The sequence below is a fragment of the Vombatus ursinus genome, unplaced genomic scaffold, assembly GCF_900497805.2.
Source record: "Vombatus ursinus unplaced genomic scaffold, bare-nosed wombat genome assembly UNPS02014809.1, whole genome shotgun sequence".
NCBI classification, from domain to species: Eukaryota; Metazoa; Chordata; class Mammalia; order Diprotodontia; family Vombatidae; genus Vombatus; species Vombatus ursinus.
Window position 1 is genome coordinate 2,319,003 of NW_020954587.1, and position 20,153 is coordinate 2,339,155.

The 20,153-nt window shown below is 35.1% G+C and overlaps 1 protein-coding gene across 1 annotated transcript in view; it reads right to left on the reverse strand.

The window, feature by feature from the left end:
* Positions 1 to 20,153, reverse strand: part of CFAP47 (cilia and flagella associated protein 47) — an 857,531-nt gene that overhangs the window by 722,682 nt on the left and 114,696 nt on the right. The window contains exon 21 of the mRNA XM_027875456.1: positions 15,433 to 15,524. Coding sequence (XP_027731257.1) covers positions 15,433 to 15,524 — 92 coding nt within the window. The remainder of the gene's footprint in view (positions 1 to 15,432; positions 15,525 to 20,153) is intronic.

Sequence of the window (20,153 nt, forward strand, 5' to 3'; positions counted from 1 at the left end):
TTTTGGTATACCCCCTCATGCAAGGGCTTAGTTTTGCTGAGGAAGGTGGGGTTTTATTTATTGGTAAATTCACACTTTACAAATACACTGATCATTCTCAGAACTTTGTGCCTCAGTCTACCTTAATTAATTTTAATTATCTCAAAAAAATCATAAATTGAAATGGGAGTCTGGAGGAGGCAGCAGATAAAAAAGAAAGAACAACCAGAATATACAAAAATGGAATAGACTGACTATAGAGAAAGAAGATTGCCCTTCATTAGAGGTTCTCAAAGGCCACTTGGTGGGTAGGACATACAGGTGACATATGTGCAGGTCTGAGTCAGAGTAAATGACCTCTTAGGTTTCTTAATTACAAACAAGATTATTAATTGAGTGGCATCAAACATAATGGAGTAGCACTGGCAGAGAAAGGATAATTTTTAAAAAAGAAAATAGATGAAAATTATGGATATGAAAGAAAAACTATAAAATAAAAAGTTAGGGACATTGAAAGGGTAAGGAGTAATCTGCTATAAAGAACAAAATTATTGTTTAGTTGTTATTTTTGTCTGTTAACAAAGATAGTGTAGGAGATAGCAGATTCCAACTTTTGGTGGATTGTTGCAGGAAGGATAGAGTAAAACAGACACATGGAATCTTTAAACTTTGTTCCAGGTGCCACGTGATGGCTCTAGAGCTGAAGGTCATAAAATGAAACCATAGCAATGTTGGAGGATGAGGCTGCTACAAGACTAGGCACTCTCCAGAGAGTTTGTAAAAGCTCATAAGAAACAAATCATTAGCTCAAGAAGTGGATGGTTCTATGCTAAAAGCAAATGGAATGCCCTAGATTTTTTTGTTAAGCTGACAGAGGACTTTTCAGGGTTTCTAGCCCAAAACTGTGTATGGGCCTCCACCTGCAAGTACTTCCCATAGCCCAGGACCAAATATCATAATCTATTTGCTAGAAAGGGCAGGCTGCCTGTTGGACCACCTCTTACTTCTATATACTTCTTACTTGCAGAGTTTGTTCCATGCTATGTGTGTTTCCAGGAGATGTAATCTTGAACAAACAGCATAATTCCTCTTCACCTGAAGAAGGATTTCAAAGACGTAGGAGGAGCACTAGGGGAAAGTTAGTAAATGCTAGAATTTTGCAGTTTTATTGCAGTCTTGTCATGAGAGTCCCTTGGAATTAGGGTAAATGGAGCCAAGTAAATAAGAATAAGGAAAAGAGATAAGAGGCTAAAGAGATAGAGAAAAGATAGTGAGTCTGTAGGGCTGTTGTTAAGCACATCCAGGTTCACCTTTCCATAAGATAGCTGAAGCAAGAGGTACGTCTAAGAGCAGATGATTCATCCAGCTGGTGAAGCACCTCCCTCTTCTTCTTTACCAGCCCTTTCTTTTAAAAGGAGAGAGATTTAAATCCGGAATTTTCTGTTCTTTAAAGATTTTTATTTGTGGTGTTAGTGCGGTCTTATAAATGAGAAAATAGATTAAATTCTTCCATTACAGCCTTTTGTATGCTGTTCATCTCAGCAACCTGTAGAAAGGCTTTTCTTTGTCATGCAGCAAGAAGACAGGAAACAGTCACATAACATATGGTATGCTCTGAACTGGGGGCCACGACTCTCTGTTACACATCATGCGTTTCTACAGGCAGTTTTGTGGCTCAGGACCAAATCTTAAAGCCAGGCTATGAGTCATGAGTAAGTAGATTTAAGAGGCATAAGGAGTTGGCAAGCAAGTTGATAAGCACAAGAAGCTTGAGATGATTTTATTCCTACCTATCCTCATTGTCCCCTCTAAGTTAGTTCAAATGTTGTGGTCTGTTTCTGAGTAAGGGGTAAAATCTCTAGAGGTCTGGACTAAGAGAAGATAAAGCCTATGAGGCTAATTAAAGGAAAAAGTTGAGAAAGATGATTATGTTCATATTCATGAGGGTGAGGACCACCCCCTAAGGAGTAGCACTTCACCTTATAAGCCAACTCTGCCAAATAATACCACCATTTTGTTATACTTCAAAAGAAATTGGATCCTCTATTGGATATGTAGGTTTTCCTCCAAGAGTTTAAGAAGACTTCTGATATATTTTCCTCGATCCCAATATGCCAATCATCAGATTTACCCAATCAGGCAAAGATATTGAAACATTATAGAATTATGCCAACTACAACTACAACCCTGAGCTAGTAATTACCAAAGAATATCTATTGCCAATTTTTGTATATTTGACTACATTTATCTTCAGTGAATCTAACCTGGTCATACCCATACCAGAAAAAATATCCTCAATTGAACTTAATCTTAAAATAACTTTGCTAAAAAGAAAGGGAAAATAGAATCCCAATTTTTTTAAAATGAAAATTCCACAAATTAAAAAAAAATATTTGAGATGCTGCCAAGCCCCTGACAAAATAGCGCTCCCTAGCTACTCTCCAGACCTTACAACTTAGTTTCAGGTTTATATCTATCAATTATATCTATTAATGCTTTGGAATATATTCCTTTAATTACTTCCCCATGACCAACTAAGACATTAATCACATATAACAGACAATTTACTTAAAATATAAAGCCAGGATAAAATCAGGAAAATATGTTAATAGAACAAATGTTAATAGAAAATACTAACAAAGTAAATCACCTTTACCCACATTTTTATGTGAGAACACTTGTTTTGGGCAAGACACTCCAAGGTAAAAGCACTTGTAGCAATGTGTCAGCATGAGAACTTGGGATAAAAGTGAAAACTTTGTTTTCCCAAGGCACAGCAACCTTGTAAATAGGACTTTGGGATAAAGAGAAAATTGAAGTCATTTAAGTAGGTTGGCTTACCTGGAAATAGATATTGAGTAAAGAAAGATATTAATGAAAAACAATTATATTAATCAGTTTCAGATAAGTAGTTAAGACCATAAGGGGTAACAATAAGCAAGTGTACAAAAGTTAGTCAGAGGAGCAAAACACTTCATTCTTCAAGGGAGCAAATAAGGAGAAAGGGGATTGAGGGGTATAAAAGGATAAATGCTTCCCTATAATTTACACTGTATTATCAAAAGCTATTGAGTATATATTGTATGTAGGGTATTACACAGTGGAAATACAAAGAAGTATAAATCAGCATACTGACTGATAAAGGCAGACAAAAGCTGACTGAGGAGAAGAAAGGAGCAAATAACTAGAAAGGGTCACTTCAAGGAAGAAGCCTGTCACATCAAAGTAAAGTGAGCTTTGATGCCAAGCTTAAAAGCAAATTGAGACAAAAATATAATAAAATAAGTGGTGTTACAATAAACTCTGCAAGTGATTCCATGGTGTAAGAATCACCAAAATGGTTCAGAAAAGCAATCAAACAATTATATATCAAATAAGGACAGAAATTAAAGTGCTTAAAGAAGAAATCAAATCAAAGAGTAAAGAATTAATATCAAAGGATATTCTTCAAAAGAGCATGTTCTCTGAAAAGAGAGAATGAAAGAATTGAAATACAAAAATTCAAAGGCAAAAGCAAAATTAACTTAATACAATCAAAATAATAATATTGATAGCTCACATTCATGAAGTGTATAAGGTTCACAAAGCATTGTCAATATATGCATGTACGTGTGAGCTTATACTTGAAGAGGTGTAGAGGTTTGGGGGTGATGGGACAGAACCCCCAAGATAGTGGTGCCGAGTCTGCTTGAATGAATTCAACCCAAATATTCTTCCAGCCAGAGAAATAATTTATTAGAGATAAAGCATATAGGCCAGACTCCCAAGGAACCCAAACATCAGTAACGCCCATAAGGACGAGCGGGCATTAGACATTCTCAGCCTTTTGGACATGAGAAAAGCTCAGTGTCTGAATGGGGGAGGCCAGGTGACATCCTTGCGGTTTTCTCTCTAGGCTTGAGAGATTCTCAGCATCAGAATGGGGGCAAAGGTGGATCTTAAATTCAGAAAGACTGTGGGAGGGATCTAGGAGTGGCCAAGTAGTTTGGGGTGATGGGAGGAAGGGCCTAGGGAGATCTGGATGGGAGTGGCTAGTAAGCTGGGGTGAACAGAACTCCTGGGCCCTGGACCTCTTGGTGCCTAGCTAGGATTAAGGGTGGAAAATGGCCAGGAGCCATAGGAAGGTAAAACAATGGGGGGGAGATTGGGTGTAGCCACAGTGAAAGGCCAGTTGATGGGAGGAGGTGGTTGGGAAAAAGGGTCCAGGTGAGAGTTCCTTTTGGAAGGTCTGAGAGATTGAACAGACAATGAGAGTAGATAAAGAAGGGAACTGGAAGGGGGAAGTTTGCTTTCAAAGGGAGCTGGGACCGGTAGACAAACTTCTTTTTAGGGCTAGGGGCAAAGGTGCATTTGAATAAGATTAAAAGGTAAGGCTAAGGCTTTCAAAGAGAGATAAAATGAGTCTACAAGGAATCTAAAGTTTAAGGTTTTTCTGGGAATTGTAGACAAATCAGAGCCAGGTTCTTTTTAGGGCAAGGGAGGAAAGCTCATCTGAGTAAGATTAAAAGGCCAGGCTGAGGCTTTGGAATGGCAAAGGTCTTGGCTTCTGAAACTGAATGAAACCCCGTCATACTCACACACACCACACATATAATTGTGTATGTTTGTATATGTATAATCTAATTTGATATGATCCTTACAATGATCATGTGAGCTAGATAATATTATAGCTAGGTCACACTTAATGTGAATTTGAATAATGCAAAATTTGATTTACTATGAATTATAAAATGATACCAAGCTCTACTTCATAAAAGCCAAAATTCAATTGTGATGCATGCAAACTAGTTGAGGGTTTTAACATGTTGCTATATGATAAGTTTCCACTTGCTTATTATCACATGTGGATGTGATGTGGTGCTTCATACCATATTACCAAAATTTGTCACACCTTTTTTTTTAAATCCTAACAAAAAGAACAAAAACAAGAATACTTTTGGTGGAAAAACTGCCAACAGAAAAAAAAAGAAGAGGGTTTTTATTACATTAGAATTTCTTCTAAAGTAACACACTTAACCTCTGCCTCAGTTTTCTCAACTATAAAGTGGGGATAATAATAATTCCCATGTACTAGGGTTGCTGTGAGGATCAAATTAGACAATATTTATAAAGAGTTTTTACAAACTCTAAATTAATATATAAATTTTAGTTATTACTACATAAATTAATTTACAAAATTAGTGCTCTATCAATAAAATTACTTTTAAAAAGGATACTTTATAAAATTAGACAAAACAAAAATAAACATCATTTAGAGGAGCTAAAAGGAAACAATGAGAAAAATTATGACTTAAAGGAGGCATAACATTACCAGACTGCAAACAGTACAATAAAACTGTAATGACTAAAACCATTTGGTACTGGTTTTAAAAAGTCATAGAAGTAGAACCACAGAATAGACTCATTAGCAAGATGAAAAATTAATCCAAAAACAGGAGCCCAGTGTTTGATATGCACAAGAACATGAAATATTGGGAGGAAGTTTCCCATTTCTACAAAAACTCTTAAGAAAGTAGGAAAACAGTTGGGCTGAAATTAAGTTTAAACTAACATCTTACACAATAAACTTCAATAAGTTTGAAATGGTTATATGGGTGGAATATGAAAGGTCATATCATAAAATTAGAAAAAAATAGGAGGACCTACCACTCCCAACTATGACCTTTAAGAGGAGAATTTTTAATTAAATAACTGATAAAGAAAATCAAAAAAGACCCCAAAAAAGGACTATTTAAATTTGATGAAACTTTCAAAGTTTTTGCACTGAATAAAATCAATGAAGATAGAATAAGAGAAAATTTAAAGTGGGAAGATATTTGCATAAATGTCACCTGTAAAAGTCTGATATCCAAGATACATAGGGAATTAATCAAAATAGGTAATACCAGTAATCATTCACCAATGGATAAAAGACTGAAGGATTTAAGCAGTTTTCAGAAGAAAAAACTGCAAACTCTAAGGGATTTTATGAAATATCTTCCAAATAATTATTAAGAAGAAAAATTCAAATTGAAACAACTGTTTCACCTCACACTATGTAAATCAATAAACATGACAAAAATGGAAGCAAAATTGGAAAGGTTATGGGAAGGCTAGCATATTACTAAATGAAACTTTGAACCAGTCTCTACATTCTAGATGATAATTTGCTATTATGTAGGAAAAGTGACTAAGTTGTCTTTAATCTAGTAGTTCTGATAACTGCCTATATACTCCAATAAAATCAAAGGTAAAAATAAATATATAACCAACTTTTAAATATCCACTATATTGACCAAATATACATACTACATCCAATATATACCAAAATATTCATGAAAGCAGCTCTGTAATCTCAAAGAACTAAAAGCAAAGTAGATAGCCATCAACTGGGGAATACCTGAAACATTATGTTACGTGAATGGAAAAGTATATTATTGTACAATCAGAAAATATGAATATGAAGAATTACAGAAACATTAGAAAAAATTTGCATGCATCAACAGAGGACAACATGTAGACTCAAAAGAACAACATACACAGTGTCTACAACTAGGTACAAAGAAAAGATCACCCAAAAGAAGCCAAACACTTGAGTATTCAAAAAACCAATAATTGTTTTTGCAGAAGATGAATAAATTGAAATTTAATTGGTATATACTTGATATTCATAGGGCAAAATGTTGTATGCATCAATCAATAATGTATTGTATTCAATCAAATGGAAATAAATTAATTTTTGCTTATTTTTCTTTGTTAAAAGAGAGAATTCAAATAAAATTAAATTGAATGTTCTAGCAATTATAATGACCAAGCTAGACCTCAAAAAAAAAAGTTAGAAATTAAATTCTATTCTCTATAGATAGGATGCTATAGGTATGAAATATTACATTTACTATAAGACATAGTTGATGTATTTGTTGGAACTGCTTGTCTTTTCTTTTTTAAATTTTTTTTTGTTACCAAGTATGGTTCACTGGCTAAAGAATGGGAATGGATATATTCAGAAATGAAGATGAAGTAAAAATAAATTATGCTAATAAAAACAATATTTAAAATGAGGCTTCAATCTGGAGACAGATTAGTTTCACTTCCAGAAATGACTGAGATATAAAGAAAAAAAAAGCATCAAATACTTCTTTTCCTTTTCCTCAGCCTAATAAAATCTTACCCAATCTTCAAGACTCAGTTAAAATCCAATACCTCCATCAAGGAGTATTGTCTCATAAGACAAAAATCAAAGAACCAAGGAGAAGAAAATATGTCTGCAGAAACCTTGAAATGAGAATCAACCAGGTCAGATAACTCCAAAAGAAATTAGAAAGAAGATAATAAATAGACAAAAATGCAACATATTTACTAGCATTTTCTAATGATTTTTTTTTTACCATCAATGAGTCCATAACTGTCATAATTGGACTTTAACACCTGGTATTTAATGTACAAGGAGGAAGTGAAAGTGGCACTTCAAGTCAGTTCAAAGAGCAGTTGGACCAAACCAAATACACCTAGAATAAATTTGTGATGGGTGCAGGCAACACAATTTTCAAATCGTTAAAGGATCAATGTTGAGGATATATAACTAAAAGGGAGAAGGTACACTATGATCAGAAAAAATTATGAGCATTATTATTACAAAACAAAGGTAAAAAAGAAAATCCATCACTACTGACACAAAACACACTTAAACATCTCAATAAAATGTGTAGGAAAATTATATATGCAAATATTAAGGATATGCTTGTTGAAAATAAAAGAAGGAAAGAAGTAGGCTTGTGCAAATAATTTTCTACAACAGAATAGATTTTCACAGTCACACAACTGTGTTACTATGACTGAAAAGGATAAAGAACACAAGATCTTATTTTATTGAGTAAAAAGAAAAATTTACTTGACAAAACAAAACAATGCCTTAAAATATCTCCAGCAACAAGGAGCCACTCAAGTACACATTACATTTACAAAATTCCTTGGTAAATGCAACTACAAAGATAATTTTGGTCAATAACCTAATAATCAACACCTAGCAAGACATAAAAAAGAATGGATGCTTGTTTACTAACAATGGTATTAACCACATTTATGATGGGAGTACAGTACAAAATATAAATGGAAGAAAGATTCTTTATAAATGGGGAAGTCCTCCAGATGCTTGTTTTTAGAACATGTTAATAGCAACAAACTCCAGAATATGAAAGGACCTCCTTAATAAGATTCCCAACTATTCAAACTATCTATGATCCTATGAACTAGATCAACCAAATGTTCCATATGAGAAAAACCAAAGAGGTAAAGAATGTTGGTCACTCAAGACTATGTTGTTGTTCAGTCGTGTCTGATTCTTTGTCACACCATCTGGGGTTAATATGTCATTAGATGAAGAGCCCATTAGGGTCATCCATCAGTACATGTACCTAGGATAGGTATACCTTGTTTCATTGCACTTCACAGACGTGTTTTTTGGTTTGTTTTTTGTTTTTTGTTTTTTTTTACAAATTAAAGGCTTGTGGCAAGTCTGCGTCGAGCAAGCCTATTGACATCATTTTTCTAATAGCATGTGCTCACATCATGTCTCTGTGTCACCTTCTGGTAATTCTCACAATTAAAACTCTTTCATTACTATTATTATTATTATATCTGTTATGGTGATCTATGATCAGTGATCTTTGATGTTATTATTGTAATTGTTTTGGGACACCAAAAACCCTGACCATAAATGATGGGGAACCTCATCAATAAATGTTGCATGTGTAGTGACTGCTCCACTGACCAACTATTCCCCATCCCTCTTCCTCTCTTCAGGCTACCCTATTCCCTGAGACATAACAAATTGAAAGTGGGCCAGTTAATAACCACACAATGCCCTCTAAGTGTGCCAGTAAAAGGAAGAGTCGATCAATGCAGCAGACTCCATTGTTATCTTATTTTAAGAAATTAAAACAATCACCCCAGCCTTCAGTAACCACCACCCTGATCAATCAGCAGCCATCAATATCAAGACAAGACCCTCCACCAGCAAATAGATTTCAGTTTGCTGAAGGTTTCTAGATGATGGTTAGCATTTTTTAGCAAAAAAGTATGTTTAATTAAGATATGTGCATTTTTAGATATAATGTACTGCACACAATAGATTACAATACAGTGTAAAGATAACTTTCATATGTGCTGGGAAACAAAAAAAATAATGAGACACTTTATTGCAATATTCACTTTATTGCTGTGGTCTGGAACTGAATCTGCATTATCTCTGAGATATGTCTGTAGTAGTAAAAAGGTCACAGGATCATATATTTAAACCTCAGACTTTATGCAGACCAATAACCTCATTTTACAAATGAGGAAATTGAGACCCAGAGATGTTAAATGATTTGCTTGGGTTACACAAGGGGTAAGTGGTAAGGCTAGGGTCATTCAAAAATGGGGTTCTCTAATTACAGAAACCATGTTCATTTCATTACACCATGATCTGAGAAACTTTGTAGTACTTTCAATCATTTCAAGTTGCTTCCTTACACAAAACACCAGTATTCTCCAGAGACTACTCTTCATATTACTGTGCATCATGGAGCACCATGGTCTCTAAAGAATCCAAAATGTGGCCAAAGAAGCAATGAAGAGATATGTAAGAGATTTAAGCAGGTTGAAGTTTATTGCTAACACTGACTTGTCACAAATAATGATAAAAGAAGGTGAACACCTGAGAAATTCAAGTGTAACAATAGTACTTGTAGAATGTTTAAAAAAAAAGTAAGAGAAATGCTTCTAGAACATTGGGTAGATGGATCCTCTGACTCATGAGACCAACAAGAGGGAAGACTAGAATTTTTCTCTGATCCTCATAATCTCTCAAAGCTCTCTAAAACAGAAATCATGCTCCAGAGATAATACAATTTAAATTGTCTCCATGATTTAGGGACCAAGAACTCAAAGGTAAAAACTCCATGAACTAATAGCTAACTCATGCTCATTCAGCATACTCTCCCACATCATCCACCACACTCCTAGAAGCAAGGTTCCACTTGCCAACATGACTCACGGGCTTGCAAAAGGACACATCCACATTACCTGCTCTCCCCTCCCTCTTTCCAGTGCCATGGAGGTTCAAACTTCAAACTGTATAAATTTGAAGAGGCCCAAATAGCCACCACGGAGGTACATTCTGTGCTGCAACAGAGCTCTGCAGAAGAACACACGACCAGAAGGAACAAGGCATAACATATTTCTGGGTTTGGAATAGAACTCAACTCTACATCACCACCCCCATCCTCCTAGTGACTTGGAGATCCAAACTCCAAACAGTAAAACTTTGTTCAAGCTATGCTTGCAGCAGCATGCCAGTGCTCTGTACCACTGGGCCAGAGTGTGGAACAGAGAGAATAGGGCAGGGCATCATGTGTGAGGGGCTGTGTGGCACTTCACTAAGCCTAAGGGAAAGAGCCCAGCATGCAGCTGGTAAAAGGGTTTTCCCCTCAAAAGTCTTTTAGAGTTGAGACCTAGGCTGGTGAGCTGTGAATTGCTCAGCATAGGAGAAGCCTGTGACACTTTGAAATCCAGTCCCTAAGAAAACCACTATCAGAGGGAAAGTATTCAGAAAGTGGGCAATAAGGAAAAACAGGGGAGAAAAAAAAAGACTGAAATTACTAAAAAATCTCAAGAGGAAGAAAATCTAAAGACCTTAAGCATAAGCAGATAAATTAGTAGGGAAGACAGAAGGAAAATAGAGCCTCCAGATCTAGCAAATAAATAAATACTGCAGAATAAATGAAAACAATTTAACACCTAATGAGGAAGAGCACCCTCTGGATTTTTAAGGAGAGCATGGAACCACAACATGCTGTTCCAAAGTGGCTAAAAAAAGAAATGAGAATTGTGAGAGCAGAATCTGTGACCTGCACAACAGAAATAATTGTCAGAATAGAAAAACTTGAATCTGTAGGAGAAATATCACTAGAGAAACAAAAGAGAGGACAAATGATTGGAAGTGTAAATATATATATATATATATATATATATATACACACACATATATAAGTGAAGGATATTCTGGGAAAAGCAGAAAGCAGTAACAGTAAAAGAAAATGTTTTTCATATAAGCAAAATATATTGATCTTAAAGATAGGCTATGTAGAGATAATCTAAGGATTACAGGTCTTCCAGAAGAAGATGACAAGTCAAAAAATGTGAATGTCATAATACAAAAAATAATAGAAAAAAAACACTCAGAACTTCTGAAGATAGAAACAAAGTGTCAATCAGGGAAATCCATAGATCACCTCCAGAAAAAAAAAAAACACAAGGCTGAAAACACAAAGACACATAGTAGCTACATTTATCAATTCCATTGAGAAATAATAAATTCTTCAGGCAACCATGAGAAAGACCTTCAAATATAAAGGAAAATAAATTTAAATAATGCAGTACTGTTGTACATCCACCAAAAAATGCTGAAGGGACTGGAATAATGTCTTGCAAAGAGTAATGGAGCTCAAGATGCAGTCCAAGGTTAATAATTGCAAATCTGAGTTTTACCATAAATGAAAAGATATGAATATTCAATAATATAGAGGCAATTGAAATATTCTTAGAAAGAAAATCAGACCTGAGGAAATTATTTGCCTCTTGAAAACCTCAGATGACAGAAATGCAAAGGGGTGAATAATACAGAAGCCAAGGAAAACAACTGCAATAGAGTGACAACAGAGAGCCCGAAAAGAGACTTCTTTCTAAAAATATGCAAAGAAACGGGTGAAGGTAAAAAGTCAGGTAGAAGTGATGATAGAGAAAAGGGCCTGAGACATTATGGACTAAACTTCATGGCAACTCACCAATCAATGTAGGACTAAATTACAAAATGGGAGGCTAGAGGATAAGGAGCAGGATAGAGGGAAGTATGTGATATGCCTTGGCCAAGTTAAGAGCTAGCAATGAGGAGAAGGTCATTCAAGAAAAAGAGAGCCTATAGGTAAGGAGGTGAAGGAAGGCACTTAAGCAGGGATAGGGGAAGAGTAAAGCCTTAATTTGGGGGTAGGAGGGGTTGACACTTATTAATGCTTCTATGGGCAAAGAGAAATGTTCTATCAAGGGCCTTACTCTAGGTATTACTTGAAGAGATAATACGTCTTGTCTGCCTTGATGGGGAGGGGAATGATGTTGGAGCTCCTTAGGGCCTGGAGAAGTGAGCTGTATAATTGGGGATATGATGGAAAGATGGTATTGCCATAGATAAGTGCCTTCTCTATTTCCTACATTAACTGACTTTTTTTCTAAGAGTGAAATACAATGGAAAAGGAGAAGCTAAGGAGAAAACTCAACAAAGCAGTGACAGAAATTGCATAAAGGGAAGAACCCAGAATGGGGTACTTCAGAAGTTTTGATGCCATGAGAAATGAAGAGAAGAGAGAGACTAGATAATTCTAGGGGGAACGTGAAAATGAGAATGAGGGTCTAGAGTAAATAGAAAGGGAGAATGGATAGTTAAAAGAGTGAGGGAGAAAAATCTTCTCTGGCAAGTGATACAAAAAAATTAATTTTAAAAGCTAATAAACAAGGACTAGTTGAAGGGCAGGAGAGGAAGGGGAGTTCTTATTGACTGAGAGAAAATAAAGGGGGGAGCAATTAAATAACCAAATAAAAGCAGTAAGAAATGGGATCTAATAAGCAAAACTCCAAAGGGAAAGGGATAACAAATAGGAGAGCAGGGTTTGGGTGAGGGAAAAGAAAGCTAGTGGGAATAGTCAGCTTTTAAAAGATTAAAGTAACTGAAAAGACATAATACATAGTAGAAGGAGGAGGAAATCATAATTCGAAAAAAATTAAATGAGAGACAAATAGAGGAAAATATAAAATTTGCACTCATCACTTTAAATGTTAATGAATTAAGCCAATAAAACAAAAAGTGACAGTTTGGATAATAAAACAAAATGTGATAATCTGTTTCTTACAAAAAACATATTTAAAAAACAAAGACATACACAGAATGAAACTGAGGGACTGGAAAAATAAATTTACTGTTCATCAAGAGAATACAAAAAAAGGAAGAGTTGCAATCATGGTCATTGACAAGGAAATTTTTTTTTAATTAAATGAAATAAAGAAAGAAAGTACATTATTCTGAAAGGAGCCATAAACAGCAAACAAATATCTTTATTAAACTAATATGCTCCAAATGCCTTAGCATCTAAATTCATAAAGGAAACATTAACTCAACAAGAATACATGGACAGTAAAAAAAAAAATAGTGATAGAAGATTTCAGTATCTGTCTTTCAATTTTGACCATCTATTCTATCATATAAAAAGAACAGCATGATATGGAACTTTATAAAAATTGGCCATGAATTAGGATACAGAAATATTGCAAACAAATGTAAAAAGGCAGGAACAGTTAATACATCCTTTACAGACCATAAAACAATAAGAAGGGTCAATTGTTCAGGAAACACAAATGAAAAACATAGACCCAAACAGAAACTTGACAATGCAATCCTAAATAATGAGTGGGTCAAAAACAAATCATAGAAACAATAAGTATGTGAAAGAAAATTATAATGATGAAACAACATCCTCAAATTTCTAGAATGCAGCTAAAGCAGTCCGTGGGCAAAAATCATATCCCTACAAATAAAATGATGAAATAGAAATAAAATAGAATAGAAAAGAATAGAATAAGTAGTAACAAAATAGAAAAAAGAGAGGATTAATGAACTGAATATACATTTAAAAAATTAGAAAGCCAACATATGAAAAAACCTAAAATAAGTACAAAAGAGAAGATAGTAAAAATTAGAGGAAAAATAGAAAAACCAGAAACAAAAAAAAATGGAAATGAAGAATAAGACTAAAAGCTGGTTCTTTAAAAAGAAAGACTAAAGAAATTGAAAAACTTTTAGCTGATCTGATTAAAAAGAAGAAAGAAAATCAAATCAATAAAATGTCAAATAAACAAGGTGAAATGACAAGAAAACCAGAAGAAATAAAATGGATAATCAGAACCTATTATATATAATTATATACTAACAAAACTCAGAACACAAAATAAACAGAGGAATACCATTTAAAAATATACCTAAATTGACAGAAGACCAGATAGAGGTCTTAAATAACCCAGTCTCAGAGAAAGAAATAAAATGAGTTATAAAGGAGCCACCAAAGGGGTGAGGGGAGAACTGGTCCTGGTCCTCACAGAAAAATTCTATCAAACTTTTAAAGAACTATTAATACCTATACTTCACAAATTTTTCTCAAAAATTTAGAAAGTACCCAAGCTATTAATAGTCATGTGGAAAAAATGCTCTAAACCACTAATAAATAGTGAAATCAACATTAAAACAACTGAGATTCTACCTTATGCCCAACAGATTAGCAAATTGTCCAAAAAAAAAGGAAGAAAGAAAATTACAGATATTGGAGAGGATGCTGAAAAAGAGACACTCAAAAGCAATTTGGAACTATGCCCCCAAAAGACAGTAAACTCAGTACACCTTTTAATCTAGCAATACCACTATTTGGGATATACCATAAAGAGATCACAGAAAGAGTAAACAGATTCATTTGGACAAAAATATTTATTACAGCTTTTGGTATTGCCAAAGAACTAGAAACTAAGAAGGTGTCCTTTGGGAATGGCTGAACAAATAATGCTGTATGAATCTAATGGAATAGTATTGTGCTATCAGAAACAATGAATGGGACAGTTTCAGAGAAACAATGGAAGATCTATGTGAACTAATGGAAAGTGAAATGAGCAGAATCAGGAAAACAATTTATATGACAACCTTGTGAACAACTTTGAATAATTTAAAAACTCTGATCAATGCAATGAACAACCAGAGTGCTGGATTCCCAACACTGAAGTTTACCTACTAAGAGAGAGGTGATGGCCTCAAGATGTAAAATAAGTCATATATTTTAGGAAATGGTTAATGTATAAATTTGTTTCATTTTACTATGAATATTTACTAGAAAGGTTTTTTTTTCTTCCCACAGTGGAAGGCAGAAGGAGGATGACAAGAATGAAAAAATAAATGCTTTATATTTGGAAAAATCAAATTTAATTTTTTTTACAGAATTCACAAGAGTACATGGATAAAAATTGCTTAAGATGAGAAAGTATAGAATGAGTTGCAATCTGCACTTTTGGAAAGACTGTACACATGGGTGAAATTGTAAATCCACTGATGTATTAAAGACATTTCAAAAGGGTTTTGTTTTCATCCAACATGGAAAATATTTGAATAATGGGTGTAAATGACTAAAAGAAAAATCTTCATAACAATTCCTGGGTGAGGTTTCTGCAGCAGGATTTTAATATTTTGCTTTAAGGGAATTCTCAGTGTGCTGAACATGCCCATACTCAATAGAAATACAAAATATATTCCAATACAAATACAAAGTTTTCGGATTACCAGATGATTTGGAACACAAACAAATCTGTTGTGAATAATTTAGACTTGACTTAGATTAACAAAAATCTTACTTCTTTGGGAGAAAATGCCAGCCCACATTCCAACGATGTCTTTTCTTCTAATTCCACAGCATATGAATAAGGAAGTATAGGGTCTCTGAAAACTGTTCAGAATTATAAAAAATGCATTTATCAAATATAGTCAGATAAAGTGGGGAAAAGGTATTTAATTTGGTAATTTGAGAAATCTTATCCCAATAATAAAAAACAATTATTCCACAATTCCATAATGTTACATGTATGTCATACAAATACATTACACAGAAAGTCCTTAACCTCAAAGAACTTAAAACATGAAAATGTCAGTATTAATGCATACAAATGTGGTAAAATGTGTCAACAAAATATAAGCAAACAAAAAGAAACATATCACATAGATAAACATATCATAAATGTATGAAGACTTAATGCATGAAAAGGTAGAACACAAGAATAAATATATAACTGAGGTGAAGATCTGGATAGCAGCTGTAGGAGTTCTAATTTCAGACTACACGGTGCCAGGAAATCTGTTTGTTCTCGCATAATTAATTGAGGAAAGCTTCATGAAAGTGGTTTTGATTTTAGAAATGCTTTGATGTGTGGAGCACTGGTAGGTAGAAAAATAGAGGAGTCATAAAGAAATCTTCCAAAAAAATAAAGTGAATATTAAACAAAAAACAAATGATTGCAATTATAAATTAACTATACAGGAAAAACCAAGAAAATGATGAATGTCAGTAAATTAATCAATAAGCATTTATTAAGCACTGTGTTAAGCATTGGAGATAACAAAAAGAAGCAAACATCCCGTGCCCTCAAAGAGCTCAAATCTGATGGAGGAGACAACAAGCAAACAAATATGTACAATATGTATACAATATGTACATGAATCCTGATGTATTATATGACAAAATAGACTAGAAGAGCCACTGGACCAGAATGAATCCACAAGGACAAATCCATGATCAAAGTAATACAATCTTAAAAGCAATGAGAGATCATTTTATAAGCTATTTAAGGGAGGGGGATACCAAAAATTAATCAACAAACATGTACAAAGTACCTACTATTTGCCAGGCATTGTGCTAAGTACTGGGGATACAAAAAGGGGCAAAAGACAGCCTCTGCCTCCAAGGAGATTGAAATCCAATTGGGGAGATAATATGCAAACAAATATATACATTGAAATTATAAAAAAGAATAAATTGGAAATAATTGAGAGGAAAGGCATTAGAATCCAGAGGGGCTGAGAAAGGCTTCTTTTAGAAGATGAGATTTTGGTTGGTTTAGAAGATGAGATGGAGGAATCCAAGGAAGCCAAGAGATGAAGATGAGGAGGGAAAGCATTTCAAGAATGGGGGACAGCTAGAGAATATGCCCAGAGGTACAACATGGAGCACTGTGGCCAACAAGCAACAAGGAAGTCAGTATATGGCGGGAAGTAAAGCTAAGAACACTAGAAAAGTAGATTATGAAGGATTTTAAACACCAAACAGAAGATTTTGTATTGTATCATGGAAGTTATAGGGAGCCACTGGAGTTTAGGGTGGAGGGCGGTAAGAGGCAATGAGATGGAGAGACCTGTGCTTTAGTAAAATAACTTTATTGGTTGAATGGAGGATGGATTGGAATGAAGCAGGCAAATCATCCACCAGCAAGCTATCACAATAGCAAAGTGTGAGGTAATGAGGCCCTGCACTAGAGTGATGACAGTATCAGAGGAGAAAAGAGTGTGTGTTTAAGAGATGTTGCAAAGGTGAAATCAATAGGCCTTACAAATAGATTGGATATGAGAGATAAGTGATAGTGAGAAATTGAAGATTAAACCTAGATTGCATGCCTAGGGGATTTGGAGGATGGTGGTGCCATCAATAATAGTAATAGGGAAGTTAAGGTTAAGGTTAGGGGAAAAGATAATGAGTTCAATTTTGCACGTGTTGATTTCAGGATATTTAAAACTGGACATCAAGTTTGAGATGTCTGAAAAGCAATTAGAGATGAGAGATTGGAGATCAGTAGATAGAAAAGTTAGGGCAGGAGAGGTAAATTTTAAAACATCAGCATTGAGATGGTAATTAAATCCATGGGAGCTGATGAAATCACCAAGTGAAGTAGTATAAAGGCAGTAGAGAAGAGAGCCCAGGAAAGAACCCTTTGGGACACCTATGATTAGAGGGCTTGATCTGAATGAAGATCCAGTAAAAGAGACTAAGAAAAAGCAACTAGATAGGAGGAGAACTCAGAGAGATTAGTGTCCCAAAACCTGGAGAAAAGAGAGTATCAAGGAAAAGAGAGGGATTGATAGTATCAAAGGCTGCAGAGAGGTCAAGAAGAATGAGAATTGAGAAAGGACTATTGGATTTGGAAATTAAGAGATCATTGGTAACTTTGGAGAAAACAGTTTTGGTGGAATGATGAAGTTCAAAGCCTCATTGGGGCATGTTAAAAAGAGAATAAGAAGAAAGAAAGTGGAGACATCTGTTGTAGATGGCCTTCTCAAGGAATTTAGCCACAAGGGAAGAAGAGATAGCAGGGATGGAGGGATCAAGTAAGGGTTTTTTGAGGTTGAAGGAGACATGGGCATGTTTATAGACAATAAGAAAAGACCCTGTAGACAGGGAGAGATTGAGTGTGGATTACAGAGGAAGCAATTTGTTAGAGGTGACAGGATAGAATGAGATCACTTGTGCAGATAGAGGGGTTTGCTTTGGTAAGGAGTAAAGGGTCCTTCTTTCTGTGAGACAAGGGTGAAGATGGAGATAATATGTCACTCAGAAGACAACTGAGTGATATGAGATAATGAAGAGAAAAGAAAAGGGTGCTCATGACAAACAAAGGGTGCTCAAATCTAAATTTTTTTCTGTAAAATATGAGGCAGAGTTCTCAGCTGATAGAATGGGGGAGAGGAGACTATGGGAAGTTTGAGAAGGGATGAAAAAGTTTGGAAATGCTGTTGTGGAGAGTTGGATAGTAAGTTGACAAGGGTAAGGGAGGTGTAGAAGGATTTCCTAGGAGCCATGAAGGACCAGTTGAGATTGTATAACATAAATTTGTAATGGACCCAGTCAGAACAGTTGTGCAATTTCTCCACTTTCATTCAGAAGCACATGTGTAGAAGGTAAAACAGTTGATGGTGAGAGTGATCCAAGGCTAAGATTTGGTAAGGCACAGATGACGATATCAAAGGAGGCTATGGAATAAAAAGAAGATGACAGTGTAGAGTTGAATTGGTTCATCAAAGGATCAAGATGGGGAAAAGAGGAGAGGGTGCCTAGTGTAAGGGCGATGATCTGGAAGAGAACTGAAGGAATGAGGGATTGAACATCATGGTATGGACAAAGAATAGGGTTTAGTTAGGGAAGGCAGAGAGAGAGAGAGAGAGAGAGAAATGGAAAACCAATAGATGATCAGATAAGAGAATTTTGGAATTTCTTAGACATGGAGGCATTCATGGGTGATAGAAACATTAAGGACTGACCATCTTTGTAAGCAGCTGAATTGAAGTGAAGGAGTAAGTTACGGGAAATGAGTAGACTGAGGAATTGAATGATTAGGGTGTTTGAGGAAGAGTCAATATATATCTTGAAATACCCTAGTATGAGGGCAGGAGTTGGGAAGAAGAGAAAAATTGTGAGCCAAGTATTGAACTCATTGAAGAAGGAAGGGGAGTACCCTGGAAGTCTATAGACAGCATCTACCAGGATTTTTATTTGAGTGGTAGATATGAATACTATGAACCTCAAAGGAGAAAGCGATGGAGAAAGGGAAAGAACCTACAAGTGGCAATGGGGAGCAATAGTATTCCATCTCTCTTGACTCAACCGATGAGCCAAAATTATCAGTAAACTATAAAGAAAAACCAAGAGAATGATGAATGTCAGTTCTCTGGTTTGATGAACAACTATATCAGTGTATGCTTTAGATAGACATTACAAATGGAAAATGATTTAGATCCATAACCGAACAGGAGAAAAGGAGAGGTCTGGATTCCCTTAGGGAAACTGCACCATGCTTTTATTGATACCATATTTCTCTCTGAAGCAATGATGCATCTTTTTTTAATACCAATATTCTTTTAGTGAGGTTTTATGGCATCAAGTCATGGAACACTCCACCATCCAAAGAAATAAAATTAAAAATCACCTAAAGGATAACTGGGTGGGCACAGGCAGACTGTCACACATTATAAACAAGGAATTACATTGGGGAAGTGGTATAAACACATAATTTAAAAAGAACATGAGCTGGTCATATGGCAAGGGATGCACACAGATAACACATGTGCTCCATTTGTATCCTTGCAGTGTCAAGAGAACCTAATGGCTCTGACTCAAGTCTCATGTTAGAAACTTGTTGAAGGGAGGAAGGGACATAGACAAGAATCCCACAAAATGAGCAGGCATGGGGATCAAATGAAACAATATATGAAGCAATATATGAAAAGTACTTTGCAACCTTAAAGTGCCATATAAATGCTAGTTATTATGGGTTGTGATCTGCACTGTTGGAGACAATCCAACTTTGATGGGATAATACTTCCACTGGAGTTTGGGGGGTTTTGTTGTTGACTGGGAAATTCTCACCTAATTCTAAAATTCTGTAATCTTTAATTTAAAGAAACATTCAAAAGTAATGACTGAAGCATTTTTAGTTATCTGGAATCATCCTACAAACTGCCTCTCTTCCCATCATCCAAAACTCCCAGGAATCTGAAAGGAACTGGTAGCATCTCTGAACTCAGGTTCTCCTGA